Raw genomic sequence first — 13,550 nt, 5'->3', positions numbered from 1 at the left:
CCCTTGACGGCTCGCAGTTGCTTTCAAAGTCCGAACTCGATATCCTGATACCGGGTATGAGCATCACAATAGCAATAATTGTGGGCCGATATGGTGAGAGATCTCCTCTGGAGCGCTGTCCAAGAGTCGGATGCAGGTCCGCCAAAACCACAGCAAACGAGGCAGGTGACAAGATACGGTATGCTCCTTGATCGATGAAGCACCCGCTTAGGATATGAGTTTAAGCTAACTTAATTGGTTCCCACAGCTCTGTCTGTAGAACACGTTTCAATATTGCGCAGAAGCCGCTTCCAAGGCAAGTTCGACCTGCTTTTTCATTTTATCGGCTCTCGTCATCCATTTACGAGAATGTTCAACGAGGAGTAAAACGCTGGAATTCTAAAAAGGCTAGAAGGAATCGTCAAGCCCTGGATGTCTACTATAAAAGACTACGAAATGAATGGAGGCACTTCAAAAACATCCATATCCACTTCACTGTACTACCGGAAACACCCACGGTACCTAATGTCCGCACTGTCAATAAAACTTCGGGGAAAATGAAACGCAAGAGAGACACAATACACGATCAGACTCCTCAGAAAAAGCAGCGGCTATCTTCAGATCGTCCAATTGAATACAGGGATCCTTATTTTTCATTCGGAATATCGAGCAGTGGATCTTTCGAGTCGTTAACAGCCGCTGCCCAATTGGCTCAGAACTGGGAATATCGAACTATCTTGGAGCAGACTCATTCAAGTACGGCTACCTACTTCGATTCAGGATTAGAATGGCCCCATATAGCGCTTGTACCAAATCCTCACCCGAGGCTCGTCTTCCACCCCACGATGGACGCGGTGGGGATCGTTCGAGTGCCAGAGGCAGTGCAACAGAAACTACCTGATGAATGGGAGTTTGGGTTTCCAAATGGTGAGCAGCAACCCGTCCTAATCGACCAGCCTATCGGGTGGTCAACCTGACTTTCTGCCTCCTACAACCCACACATAATCCAAATGCCTGATCTCACACATTAAGATTTTTTTCTTAAAGATATAGTAAATTCATAAGATAATAGGTTGTATTTACTTTGGATAGTCTACCATTCTTTGAATAGAATCTATGGAATATGATCAGGTACCTATTTAACATAGTCATATGCCAGGACCCATTACAAACAACCTTACAAAGCAAGACTATTATCCTCAATGGTAAAATTATCTCTATCTAAGTTAATATTACCTAATACATAATATGACACATGCCAGAAGATGGAACAGCTGTCTTTAGAACTTTGTCGAATTCTGTAACACTCCGTGTGAGTCGAACAACAGCAAATCTATTTTTTTAGTTACATACAGGTTACAGTTTATTAGAGGATTGGTAGTATTCTATTCTATATCCGTTCATATCTACTACCGTACGTATTGCATATCATAATGAGACGAGCAAAAAGTAACTTTAAGAGAAAAAGAGAGACTAGAAGATCATGATATTTATGTTTTTAGCCGTCTTATTCCACATGCTATTTCTGTCTGTCTCCTATGACAGTCTAACATGATGAAAGCATCTTTTCTACTCTTCTCTTTCTATCATAAAACATTTTTCCCCTTCCTCCTTGCCTCGCAAAATCGTGATAAGCATGAAATAAAAGAGGCCCCTATAGTCCGCGGATTTTCAGGCAAATTCAACACAGAGAAAAAACAACTGAGTCAACGATTAAAAGCAAATCGCTCAAACGCCCTTATTCAAGGTTTTCTTTTTAAAATCTCAGATCCCAACCGATCTTAGGACCCAAGGTGGGCAGCGCCTGGGCAACACTCTCCACATCCTTGTCTCCTCTTCCACTCAGGTTCAGGACGATGTTCTCGCCCTTCTTCATCTTCTTGGCCAGCTGGATGGTACCCCAGACTGCGTGCGAAGACTCCATGGCGGGAACAATACCCTCCAGCTGCGAGAGTAGACGGAAGCCCTCCAACGCTTCGGCATCGGTGGCGGCGATGAACTCGGCGCGCCCGCTGTCCTTCCAGGCGCTGAGCTCGGGTCCGACACCGGGGTAGTCGAGACCGGCGGAGATGGAGTGGGTTTCGGAGATCTGGCCATCCTTGTCCTGCAGAACGTAGGTGCGGACGCCGTGCAGGACACCCTTGGAGCCGCCCGTCAGCGTAGCTGCATGGCGGGGAGTGTCGATACCGTCTCCGCCGGCTTCGACACCGAGCAGCTTGACGCTCGGGTCCTTCGAGAAGGGGTAGAACATGCCGACGGCGTTGCTACCACCACCGACGCAGGCAACGACGGCATCCGGCAGTCTGCCGGTGAGCTCTTTCATCTGCTCCTTGGTCTCGTTGCCAATGACGGACTGGAAGGTGCGGACGATGGTTGGGTATGGGTGCGGTCCAATTGCTGAACCGAGAACGTAGTGGGTGGTGTCGAGTTCGGTGACCCAGGCGCGGAGCGCCTCGTTCACTGCGTCCCGGAGAGTTCTGCTACCGGCGTCAACAGCAACGACGGATGCGCCCAGCAGCTTCATACGGAAGACGTTCAGAGCCTGGCGACGGACATCCTCCGCACCCATATACACAACACATTTCATTCCGAACTTGGCACAGACGGTTGCAGTCGCGACACCGTGTTGGCCGGCTCCCGTCTCAGCAATGACTCTGGTCTTTCCCAGTCTTCGGGCCAGGAGAACCTGACCCAATGCGTTGTTGATCTTGTGGCTGCCGGTGTGGTTGAGGTCCTCACGTTTAATGTAGATGTTGGCACCTCCGACGTGCTCCGTCAGACGGTTGGCAAAGTGAAGGCTGCTGGGCCGACCCATGTACGGATAGTACGAACGGTACTCTTCCCAGAACTTCGGGTCATTCTTAGCTTCCTCGAAGCCTTTCTCGAGCTCGGCCAAGCAGTCCATGAGAACTTCGGGAACATACTGTCCACCGAACTCACCGAACCGTGAAGGTAGCGCAGCAGGGTCACCAGTAACATTGAGGGCCTCAATCTGATCCGCCAGGCCGGGTCCAGAAGGAGTTTCACTTTCGGTAATGACCTTAGTCGGCTGTGCATCGAAAGCTGGTTGCACCTTCTTCTCGACTGGTTCCAGAACGTTCACTTCCCCGGTAATATTTCCCTGGGCATCTCTCTCCAGCTTCCGCCCAGTGACGCTGGAAAGATATTCCTCGACCGCCTTAGCCGCCTGACCAGCAGGCGCCTTGCCCACGACGGTGATGATCTGGCTACCGATGACTACACCCTCCGCGATGTCCTGTACAGCCAAGAAGTGCTCGCGGGTGCTGACACCAAAGCCCACGGCGGCGGGGACGTTGCCCGAGTAGCTGTGCACCCGAGACAACAGCTCTGGGAGACCGGAGCTCAGGGTTCCAGTCACACCTGTGACACCCATACGCGAGACGACGTAAATGAACGAATCGGCAATCTTGCAAAGCAATTTCATGCGGGACTCCGACGTGGCAGGGGCAATGAGCGGGATGTAGGACAGCCTGCGTTAAAAGACGTCAGCCCGATTATAAAAAATTTGACTTCTCTGGGTCTCTCTTTGGGACAACACCCGCAACTTACCCCTCCTTCGCGCAGTGATCCCTGAATCGCACTGCCTCCTCCGGCGGCAGGTCGACCATGATAAACCCATTGGCTCCTGCCTCCTTGGCATCCTTGAGCATGCGCTCCTCGCCATACTGCAGGACCGGGTTGTAGTATCCCATAAACAGAACCGGAACCTTGAGACCTCTCTTCCGGGCCGTGCGGACCATGTCCAGCGCCGTCGTGACAGTCACACCATTCGCGAGGGCCTTGGTGTTGGCTTTTTGGATCGTGGGACCATCAGCAATGGGGTCGGTGAAGGGAATACCCAGCTCGATTATATCTGCAAGGTCGCACTATGGTCAGTGAAGTCCGTGGCGAAGATACGGTGATCTTCGAGTGGGGTAGAAAGCACGGAGGTACGGGGGTGGAACAATTGCGCACCAGCTCCTCCATTCTCTATGCTAAGCAGGGTGTCAACGGTCTCTTCGACCGTAGGATAGCCTGCAGTGATGTATGCCACAAGGGCGGAGCGCTTCTGCTCCTTGCATTTGGCGAACGTCTGCTTTATCGCCTCCATAGCGGGTGGTGAGGCAGAGATCTAGGACGGTAGTGAACGAGGGACCAAGAACTGCAATTGAACACACCAAAGGGAGTGTAGGAGCAGAGATGCAGCAGACAGAGGGAGAAATAAGTGCCTGCTGGTGGCGAGAGAGAAAGATCGTTGGCGTTGGCGGGTTGAGTCACCGTTGAACTTTTGCTCAGATTTCTGGCCCCGGGGGGCGATTCTGCCCCTCCTCTGCGAGAGGCCAGATCACGTGGCTGCATGGGCGATAAGATAAGCGGGCGGTGAGGGGCTCGGCTAAGCGCTCGACAGGACGGCGTCTACTTCCAACATATTTCAGATAATGTAGCGGGGTGGATGAAAAGATACTTATACATCGAATGATGTAACTGAAGACAAGGGATGTCCCCTTCAAAAGCCTAAGATAGCAAACCCCTGTACACGGAATGCTACCTAATAATGGAAGGGACTTCCGCGCCAAGAGATTCAACGTCGGTCGTCTCATTCAAGCGCTGTACGCAAATATCCTGTTTAAAACGAGCAAGCATATCTTGTTATTTTACTACTCGGAAAGCAAACGACATCTGTCCTACCTCCCCACATGGCGTATCCGATCTCGTACTACCCACGGAGCGGGCCCGCATCTAAAAGGTGCCTGCACGTAGATATGATGGAACGTACTGTACATGGACAGGCCAAGCTGAGATATCGACTCCAATGACAAAATGTTGAATCTGGTTGCCTGATCTGACGTGATACATCACTGCTAAAATCGGAGATCTAGATCGGGTTTGCTGTAAAGGAAACAAATCGATTTTGTTATATATATTTTCCGAAAAGTCTTGGGACAATCACTGGACCCTACATATGGGTTGGATAGGCACGCAGAATCCGCCAAAGGCTAAAAATTAAAGAGCTGTGTTTATCTATAAGACCTGGATGGACTTCCTTACAGAATGATACTCCTTTTCACCACTGTTCAACCTACTGACTAGTATAGACTGGATGAATTCAACAAATCTCAATATCACTCGATTGCTATCATGCACATATTTCTTCGCACAAACACACACGCAGATGGCAAAGCTCTCACTCTCCATTAAAATTATTATCCTCCACCCGGCAAACTCACTAACTTGAATTCGATAAGATAGAAACTAACACAACATCAAACCATTAAAACAGACAAGTTTCAAAACCAGACCGATCGATCCCAAAAAATCCCCGGAACTCCATAGATATGCAATATGCTCTATGTGTGTGTGTGTGTGTGTGTCTCAGTCCGCCTGCGCAGGTTACAAATTCCCCATCCCGATTTCCCTGTGACAAAAATAAAGAGAGTATATCGCAAAACCGACTTTTGTATCCCTCGCCATCGAAGATCAGTTTGTTGCACGCTTCCAGTAAAGCAAGCACCCGCCACCCAATAAAAAGGAATGTGTGCAGCGTCATGATCACGCTGATGCAATAGATGTACAATGTGGTAAAAAAGGAGTGGACCGCTCATGCCCCCGATGCCAATGCAAATGCAAAAAAAAGGAATGAGCAGACCCCCCGTCTAACATGGATGCATACAAATGACAAAAACAGAAAAAAGCACAAAAATGCAAGGGGGCATGCATGCGTGACGTGAAAAAGGAGAGACATGCACCATAGCAAGTGTATGACAACCAGAGCGGCAAAACAATTGAGCCTCACGGATTACAAGACATGAAGGAAAGACCAACGCCTTTGCTTGCTTCGAATGGTATCAAGGAGTGACAGAAGGAAACTCGTAGCCGCTATGCCATGGAGACAGTGTGAGTATCGACTGGCGAGATGTGTGTGGGCTAATGGTCCATCAAACAAGCAGCAGCGACGTGAGGATAGGGACAAAGGCAACAAGAGCCCACCATACAGTAGACCAACGCAGAAAAAAGCATTTATGATGAACTCAAAGTAAGGGTGGAGGGAGATATGAGCGCTCGTGAAGTGGTGTTCTGACCAAGGGGTTAAGATGAGTGGGACGACTGGGTGAGGACGGGCAAGAATACGATGAGAAAATCGCTAGGGAGCGAGGACTGCCTAGCCGATCGACGACAGATATTGAAAGTGAGAAGTTGCGCTCATCCAGACGTCAACAGAGCCCCATGATCAAACCAGATGATTCGCCGGTCACGCGGTTCGCAGGGAGCAGCAGGAGCCGCGCCAGCCCCCTTTCCCCTCGCCTCCAGTGACCAGCCATAGTGCTTAGATCAAAGGCACAATTTCACCTCCACTACGTTCTCTCAGCAGCAACCCTGTCACGGCGCTACGCTCCTGGTGTCGAATGACCAATAGAGTACGGAACAGAAGCCATGTAATTGAAGCCCTCGGAGTTCGAGGGCGTCGCTACCCCGGGAGTGGTGTTGACGAGGCCAGTGAAGTCCCATGATCCCCGACTCACAGGAGCCGTTAGGTTCTGTTGGCTGGTTGGCACGTACGAGTACATCGATGTAGAAGCGTAAGGGTGGCTGGCAGCAGGCATTGTCACCCGGAGCTCGGGAGGACCACTGACACACCCGGGTAGAGAAGGCTTAGAGTGGACCACCTGAGGCGAGAAGGTGGTGGAGGTCAGACCGGCCCCATACGTGCTCGATGTGACAGAGTCGGACACAGACTGAGGTGACGCAGAATGCTGAGGATCTGTTCCTGCATCTGAGGCCGTCCCATAGTTGGAACCAATGGGGGTTGGGAGTGCTCCGGCAGTCGAAGAGTAACTCGCGGACTATACGTATCAATATTATCAGCAATTTTGGTCCCCTTTACGCTGAATGCGCTACACCCTGAAACTGTTAACCTAATGGAAGACTTACGTATTTTCCAATAATCTTCTTGAGCGCATGCGCAAGAATCTTCCACGGAAAGACCTTCACATCCTTCTCGATGTTACGAGGTTTTGGTGCCGGAAATCCCATGATGACCTTGAAAAACTCTTCGCTCTCCGCTTTGGCCTTCGAGACCGTGAGCGGTCGGAATCCCTCAAGGTTTCTGCGAATACGATTTTTCTCCTCCACAGTGAAACGCACCCCGACAAGAGACTCGAGGAGGTAAATGGTGTCCACGCTCGTAACGAAGCACTCCTTCTTCCCATCCCAGTATATGCAGCTGATGCAGATGCTATTCGGCGCTCGATCTTCCGGGGTGACAGGCTTGAAATCAGCGTGGATTGTACTCCCAGTCTGGACCCGTGTGAACTGAACGAGTCGCCGTTTCGCTTCCCGTTCCTCTGCAGTCCACTTTTCGGCCATGGAGTCAAGGTCCCCGTTGAGCTTGAGGACCGCTTTGGAGGGATACATCGCGTAAGGATTGAACGGTTGTGTCTGGCTGAGATTATTTTGCTGTATAGTGGATGTCCGAATAAGGGTGGGGTTTGGCGGTCTGGCAGGTGAGGATATCGCTTGTTGATGCGGCGCAGGAGTCACCGGAAGCCCAGGACTCCGGGATGCATGGCTGACCGTAGCGAATGAGGGACTCCATGAACGCTGCAAGGGCGATGGTGCTTTAATTGATGCCTGTGGCGCGCTGGAACCTCGCGAGTGGTGGCTGAAAGTCATATTGGGCGATGAAGCTGGCGCATACTGAGCCGGGTAGATATTCACCGCTGCTGACGTCTGCAGGAAAGGCGAATATGACGCGCTTGAGCAATTGTCGTTGAAGGAATAAGTCTCAGAATCCTCTTTAATCTGCAGCTGCTGGTCCGAAGGTCTCTTCTTTGGCCTCGGGAGGGAATTGTCCGAAACGCACGAGACCCGTCTCTTCCGTGACTCATCGGAGGGCGAAGGCTGAGAAGCATGTTCGTACGTATAGACGCCAACCTGAAGAATTGTTGTACCGTATCCTGTTTGGCTATCCATCACCACCTGCAGTGGAACCGCGAACGAAGGAGAACCCGTCGAGCTAAAAGGAGGCGTAACAACGGAAAGGACATATTGGAACACCGAATCCTGGAAACTCAAGAGCTGTGGAATACATTCACATTTCTTCGATCCGAAAGAAAGAGAGAAGGTCATGCAAGGAGTGCTGTGGAGATCGTATGGCGAGCGGATGTACACCAACACTTTAGTCCCTTCGCTGCCTCTTTGCGGAGAGTAGGAAGTAACTTCGGGCACCTGACGAGCGCGGGTCCCAAGGGCGGGCGAGCGAGACTCCTCGAATGCGACAGACCCTGTGAAATCCTGATTTGTTACATAGTGGAGGCTCTCAGGGTCATGGCTGACGTGATCCTCCAAAGAGGAAGGGAAGAGCTGTGTCACGTAGGGTGACTGAGCATAAGGAGGATAGGGGACAGAATCGTGGAGTACTCGCGTGTGATCATAGTCTGACGAGAAAAAGCACTGTTAGCCCACAAAAACAATGTTACTTATGTGATCTGATCACTTCCTTCACTTCTAGTGTAAAAAGTAGGTAGTATCCCAGGGTGACGTGTCACTCACCAAGCAGACCAACTTGCGGAGACCTTTGGAGGGCCGACATAGACAATATGGGTTCAGACTTGGCCAAAAGGCCGTCTGAAAACGCCTCCGCAAATCGTGACTCTTCAGGATCCGAGAAATCCAACGATTCGTCGAATATTAAAGGGGCCGGGAAGTCCGGATTGAACTAGGTTTTGCAACCATATTGAATCAGCCATATGAAACTGCAGTGTATAAGGGGGCTTTAGAAACATCGCCAAGGTCGAGTCCAATCGGATTAGGAGCAAATATGAAGCTGACTGAGATACAGAACCTCCAGGAGGGAAGAAACATCAAGAGGTCTGACTTACCAAAACACCGTGTGTCTTTGAGTAAGCCACTTTGAAGGCGTTGCACGAAATGCAACAATTTCAAAAGCGAATGACTGAGAATTTATCTCTCAGAACGATCGTATGTCAGAGAGACGCGAAGCGATTCTCCGAAACAAAACGAGCGACGACACGAGGCTGTCCTTCAGCCTCAAAAGTGAGAATGAAATAAAAGACCTCCAATCAACATTCAGGACCCGGGGAGCTAGGCTGACTGGCACTGGCAAGAAGGTTGGCTGCAGATTGAACCCAGACACGAGCTGTTATGCGAAACTCTTCTGAGATGGTTTCACTGTTGGCATCAAGGAGACGAACCTGCGAGAGACAGCGTAGGAACGGGGGCTCCCTGAAAAATTGTGTGGACGGGGTCAGGAAGCTTCCGTCAACTTATCGAGACTGGTGAGGTTCTGCTCGCTTTTCCGCTAGACGAGCCGAGTTTCGGGAAGCTGAAGCAAGCTAAACGGACAGGAAAAATGGAGGTCGTTGCTGCACGAACTACTCCACTGCTCAGTAAGAACACCACGGTCCAGAAAAGCGGGTTGTCGCATAAACCAACAGCACTAACAGAGCGAATAAAGAATAACCAAGAGGGGAACAGAGATCGATGGATGACGAAGGTTTGCGAAGTGATGGAAGATAGAAAGCCTAGACAGCAACCCAGGCCAACAGTCAGTGACTGCTGTGGGCGAAGGACGTCACGACGGATTAGATAGCAAGGGCACATGGCTCGGGCAGAGACGTCGGACGTGCACGGAGAGCCTTTCAGGAAGCAAGGAGGATAAGAGGCGAAGGGGAAATAAAGGGAAACGCAAGGCACTGGAGACGTATACAATTATGGTAAAAGGTAGATCATATCTACTAACCTTAATGGACAGGCTCCAGGACCCTCAAGTGGTGTTTTTGGCCACCGCGATGATAACGCTGTGATGCTGTCCGTCCCTCTCCGGGTGAGCAGACCCCAAAGCGTCCGGTCCTCCAGTAGCTTTCAGATCGAGTCAATTGCAGCACGAAAGACACAGGACTTGGATGGAGCAGATAGAGGCGGATAGCACGGGCACCGTCTGCTGCACTTCCCGTCGAAAACAAACGGCGGATGCGGGATTAACTCTACAGTAGTGTAGTAGCACGCGACACAGCGAAAAGCAGCTTCTTGCACCTTAGATTCTTGAAGCTTTTAATGATACGGGACACAAAACGAATGTCGTCCAACGATCAGCAAAAGCACGGTGGATTAGGAATTAACGGGGGGGAGCCTCTTCGAAAGCAGCAAAGTAGCGAACGTGGTTTCGTCAAAAGCGAGCGTCAGAGCGAATGTCAGATGGGGAAAATCTTCACGACGTCATCCAGAAACTTGGGAGGAGGAAAAGAATAGGAAAGGAGACAAGAGTGCGTCGAACGGGCTCCGATGACGAGGATATATTTCCTTTCCCTTGCACTAGAGCCGAGGAGGATGCGCTGCTAGTGGCAGCAGTGGCGGGGGACGCACGAGAGGCTTCACCACTGAGCAGCGCAGAGGAACGAGAAGACGCACAGCACGCCCTCATGTCAGGCTAGCTGGCCGGGCGATCGCGAGCTGGAGTGGGAGGGTGGATGCGATGACGGTTGAACGGTATCCGAAGCTCGACCAAACAGAGCTACGAGGCCGTTGGTTGCAAGGGCCAAGCAGCCAGTTGCAAAGAATAGCAATCGAGCCCACCGGCAGCTCTCCTGAGTGGGTGCGAGCAGCACTGGGGGTTGGCCGAAAGGTCTCGAATCTGGTGTCAGTCCAAGCACTCCAGCACCGCCTCGTTTCCCATCGTCGTCCACCCGGGCGACGGGGCGTCTTCCCTTTACCCAGTGGCACTAGCTTCTGCGGCCCCCGGATCCAGAGATCCCATCGTTTGGCCAGCCTTTCCCCTGCTAGGTTTGGCCGTGATCCTCGAGGGAGCTTGACCGCGTCACTAACATGTCCTGCAGACCTCCATCCTCTCCATGGAGAACCTGCAGCAAGGAGATTTGGACGTCGTCCTCTCGCCCTTCACATGTTGCATCGCCTCGCCTTGCACAACACCCAGGGTGGCGGTCGTCGGACGAGTGATCGAACCGCCGCTTGGAGGAGCCCTTTTCAGCACTAACTACGCCCGGCAAGGTTTGGTTTGTGGACAGGACCGGGTGATCTAAACATAGCAAACGCTGTTGGACCATCCATGCAAGGGCCGCGGGCCTCGTTTAGGAAAGGCACCAGATGTTGACTGACGGCACTAGTTTACGGAGTGTGACCAAGGTCTCCGTCCTCAGTTCATGTTCTCTCGGCCCCATGACGGTTCAGCGTCGCGGTCAGGGAGACGCAAGGTGACACCGTGACGAAGGTGTATAAGAAAAAAAGTACTCGAAGAGTCGAAGCAGATAAGGCTGCCAGAGCACCATGGTACGGACCGAGTGGCTCTGTATGTATATTCGTCGCGCGCCTGTGTTGTGCTGGCTGACAGCTGTGGCTCTGGATCCACTCTGGAAACGTATTCCGTGGCATCCCTCTCTATGGTTCATCGCACAACGATGCTTCTTGCAAGATCGCACCCCGGCCACTCAGAAGCAACCGTCATGACCACCCCCGAGCTCCGATCAATTGCCATCACGAGGGAAGAACTTCAAATGACTCGGTACATGACACGATCGACCCTTCCGAAGATCCATCAGCTCGCCTGCAGCCAGACGATGTTTACAGAATTAACTACCTGCAAACTCAACGTGCACGCAGTGCTTCGTACAACAAACCAGCCGTTTTTTGTTCCACGATGCCGTGGCTCAGCATTCACCCGACGCATTCCAGGAAAGTGGATATCACTGCGTAGACTTATCGTGAATGGAGACTCGAGAGTACAATTCAACAATATAATCACCCAATAGCACCTTATCTGAAGTATCTTCACCCTCACAGTTTACGGGCATGCTCGCCATATGTGGATAAGCAAGGACTTCTAGGGATAATGTGACAAAAAGAAGGAGAAGCCCCGGGAGACTACGAGGATCCGGCACGTCCGCTGCCTCGCCATCGCTTGATCCTAACTGTACACCTTATTTGAAAATATGGTGTTGAACAAGCCACCATGAACAGCATACTCCGTGCTGCGTAGAATTATCGCAGCAAGGATTGTTCTTGGCAATGGGAGCCTTGAATCCTCCTACCTCCCCCCCGATGCTTATCTCCTTCCCAAGAACACAAGGCTGCACCATTGTACGCAGTCAATGCAAGCAAGGGGAGGACGTCTCACCATCCTTGGGTAGGGATATCACACCCTCGCCATCCATCATTGCTTAGTATCGAGGGACGTAGGAGAATAACCTAAGATCTATTGGTATAGATGTTGAGCTTATCTGATTCCTTGCATTTTCCTTGCATGAGTTCAAGACCCGAAGAGCCCGACCTGTTCACTCCGTTCAAACTGCAGAGCTGTTATTCCAGCGGTTTCAGGCCAACACGCTAATGCTGGCATCCCGATATAGCACCAGCGACACTTTCTCCAGCAAATTCACTGCAGTGTGCAGATGCACCGTGCCGGGCTCTCAATGTTCCCTGTCGATCTGGGGATTTGATTGGTTGATAAGGGACGCTTGAGAGGCGTGCACGCTGGAAGCTCTTCAACCCAGGTGCTGTTACGGTGCACATCAGACATTTATCGTTGTGTACAGTAGCATCACTGCGTAGTGTTGTGCTTACACGGGGACGTTTTCGAGAGCATCTCTGCTTTTCCCCATCCAGCTGCTGTCAGACTGCTGCTAACAATATGCCTAGGCTGCATGATGTTAATCAAATAGTATTGCGGGGATTCGCCGTCGCGCGATAGTCTCGAGAGGATAAGGAGCACCAACCTAGCCTGCATCTAGCCTCGGGCCCTCCACGCTGATAGAGGATAGAGGGCACCACAGCGTCGCACCGTACCCGAGGCAGCGGAAGAGGATGAGATGCTGCCGGAGTTTTTCTCGAGCTGCTAGCAGCGCACCCCGGAGCCCTACGTCGCTCTAGCGCGGGTCAAGCGTCGATAGCCTGCTTGGTGAGAAAATCAACTTAGGCCCATTCTATTCATAGCACAGTGCTGGATTATTCTGGCGCCTGCTAGTCGTGCGACTGGAGCCTCGCCTGCCTCGCCTAACAGCGGTTAGTTAAGCTGTGAGCCACCGTGGCTAGGGACGTTCGATGGGTCAGGTCAAGCTGCCAAAAGGCCCGTCTTCGGGTATCGTGGACAAGCGGTTTGCCAGACCCGCTCCCTTTCTGTTACGCCCTCGTCCTCTCCCGCAACGTGTCGGTTCCTTGATCTCCAGGGCTGAAGCCTGCGAGGTTCGCCCTCCCCCCCTGTCCAGTTACTGAAAACAGCGGATCAGCGATCGTCTATCTCGCGCTATGGAGCAGCCTGTCAACGAACACCGTCCACTTATCCCAACAAGGAGTAGTATTCGTTCATGCTCCGTATGGAGGAGAATACTAGAAGTTCGGGCTTTCCGCATGAACAAGTTCGGAGGTCCGCCCCGAGAAGGATGGAATCATGGAAGCCTTCCATGCAAATCGCGGAGGGACCGACTATTTGACGTGCCTTAACTCTATTCGCAGCCTCAACTCTCCACCCGTTACAAGCGATAATGTTTTCGCACCCAATAACAAAATAACAGATCTTTTAACCGTGAAGAATAGTTTTGAAA

The 13,550-nt window shown here is 51.5% G+C and overlaps 6 protein-coding genes across 6 annotated transcripts; 3 read left to right on the top strand and 3 right to left on the bottom strand.

The window, feature by feature from the left end:
- Nucleotides 1-56: 56 nt before the first annotated feature.
- Nucleotides 57-956, top strand: VTN00DRAFT_6829 (uncharacterized protein; the record flags this gene model as incomplete). Its single annotated transcript, XM_069433508.1, has 3 exons — nucleotides 57-178; nucleotides 248-295; nucleotides 392-956. 3 exons carry the CDS (start codon nucleotides 57-59, stop codon nucleotides 954-956), a joined length of 735 nt encoding a protein of 244 aa, XP_069286883.1.
- A 779-nt stretch (nucleotides 957-1,735) lies between these two features.
- On the bottom strand, nucleotides 1,736-4,090 carry VTN00DRAFT_6828 (uncharacterized protein; the record flags this gene model as incomplete). The annotated part of the gene is made up of 3 exons (XM_069433507.1): nucleotides 1,736-3,470; nucleotides 3,550-3,853; nucleotides 3,955-4,090. 3 exons carry the CDS (start codon nucleotides 4,088-4,090, stop codon nucleotides 1,736-1,738), a joined length of 2,175 nt encoding a protein of 724 aa, XP_069286882.1.
- A 1,161-nt stretch (nucleotides 4,091-5,251) lies between these two features.
- VTN00DRAFT_6827 (uncharacterized protein) lies at nucleotides 5,252-5,527 on the bottom strand (the record flags this gene model as incomplete). Its single annotated transcript, XM_069433506.1, has 1 exon — nucleotides 5,252-5,527. One exon carries the CDS (start codon nucleotides 5,525-5,527, stop codon nucleotides 5,252-5,254), a length of 276 nt encoding a protein of 91 aa, XP_069286881.1.
- A 292-nt stretch (nucleotides 5,528-5,819) lies between these two features.
- VTN00DRAFT_6826 (uncharacterized protein) lies at nucleotides 5,820-6,291 on the top strand (the record flags this gene model as incomplete). The annotated part of the gene is made up of 2 exons (XM_069433505.1): nucleotides 5,820-5,973; nucleotides 6,077-6,291. The coding sequence occupies 2 exons, from the start codon at nucleotides 5,820-5,822 to the stop codon at nucleotides 6,289-6,291; spliced, it is 369 nt and encodes a 122-aa protein (XP_069286880.1).
- A 74-nt stretch (nucleotides 6,292-6,365) lies between these two features.
- VTN00DRAFT_6825 (uncharacterized protein) lies at nucleotides 6,366-8,569 on the bottom strand (the record flags this gene model as incomplete). Its single annotated transcript, XM_069433504.1, has 3 exons — nucleotides 6,366-6,821; nucleotides 6,910-8,414; nucleotides 8,530-8,569. 3 exons carry the CDS (start codon nucleotides 8,567-8,569, stop codon nucleotides 6,366-6,368), a joined length of 2,001 nt encoding a protein of 666 aa, XP_069286879.1.
- Nucleotides 8,570-10,187: 1,618 nt separating this feature from the next.
- VTN00DRAFT_6824 (uncharacterized protein) lies at nucleotides 10,188-11,219 on the top strand (the record flags this gene model as incomplete). Its single annotated transcript, XM_069433503.1, has 4 exons — nucleotides 10,188-10,262; nucleotides 10,316-10,609; nucleotides 10,833-11,009; nucleotides 11,121-11,219. The coding sequence occupies 4 exons, from the start codon at nucleotides 10,188-10,190 to the stop codon at nucleotides 11,217-11,219; spliced, it is 645 nt and encodes a 214-aa protein (XP_069286878.1).
- Between the last annotated feature and the right edge of the window lie 2,331 nt (nucleotides 11,220-13,550).

The sequence above is a fragment of the Thermoascus crustaceus genome, assembly GCF_041956765.1.
Source record: "Thermoascus crustaceus strain CBS 181.67 unplaced genomic scaffold VTN00scaffold_4, whole genome shotgun sequence".
In the NCBI taxonomy this organism is placed as follows: domain Eukaryota; kingdom Fungi; phylum Ascomycota; class Eurotiomycetes; order Eurotiales; family Thermoascaceae; genus Thermoascus; species Thermoascus crustaceus.
Note: the sequence above shows the minus strand (reverse complement) of the source record. Positions and strands in the feature narration are given on the sequence as shown.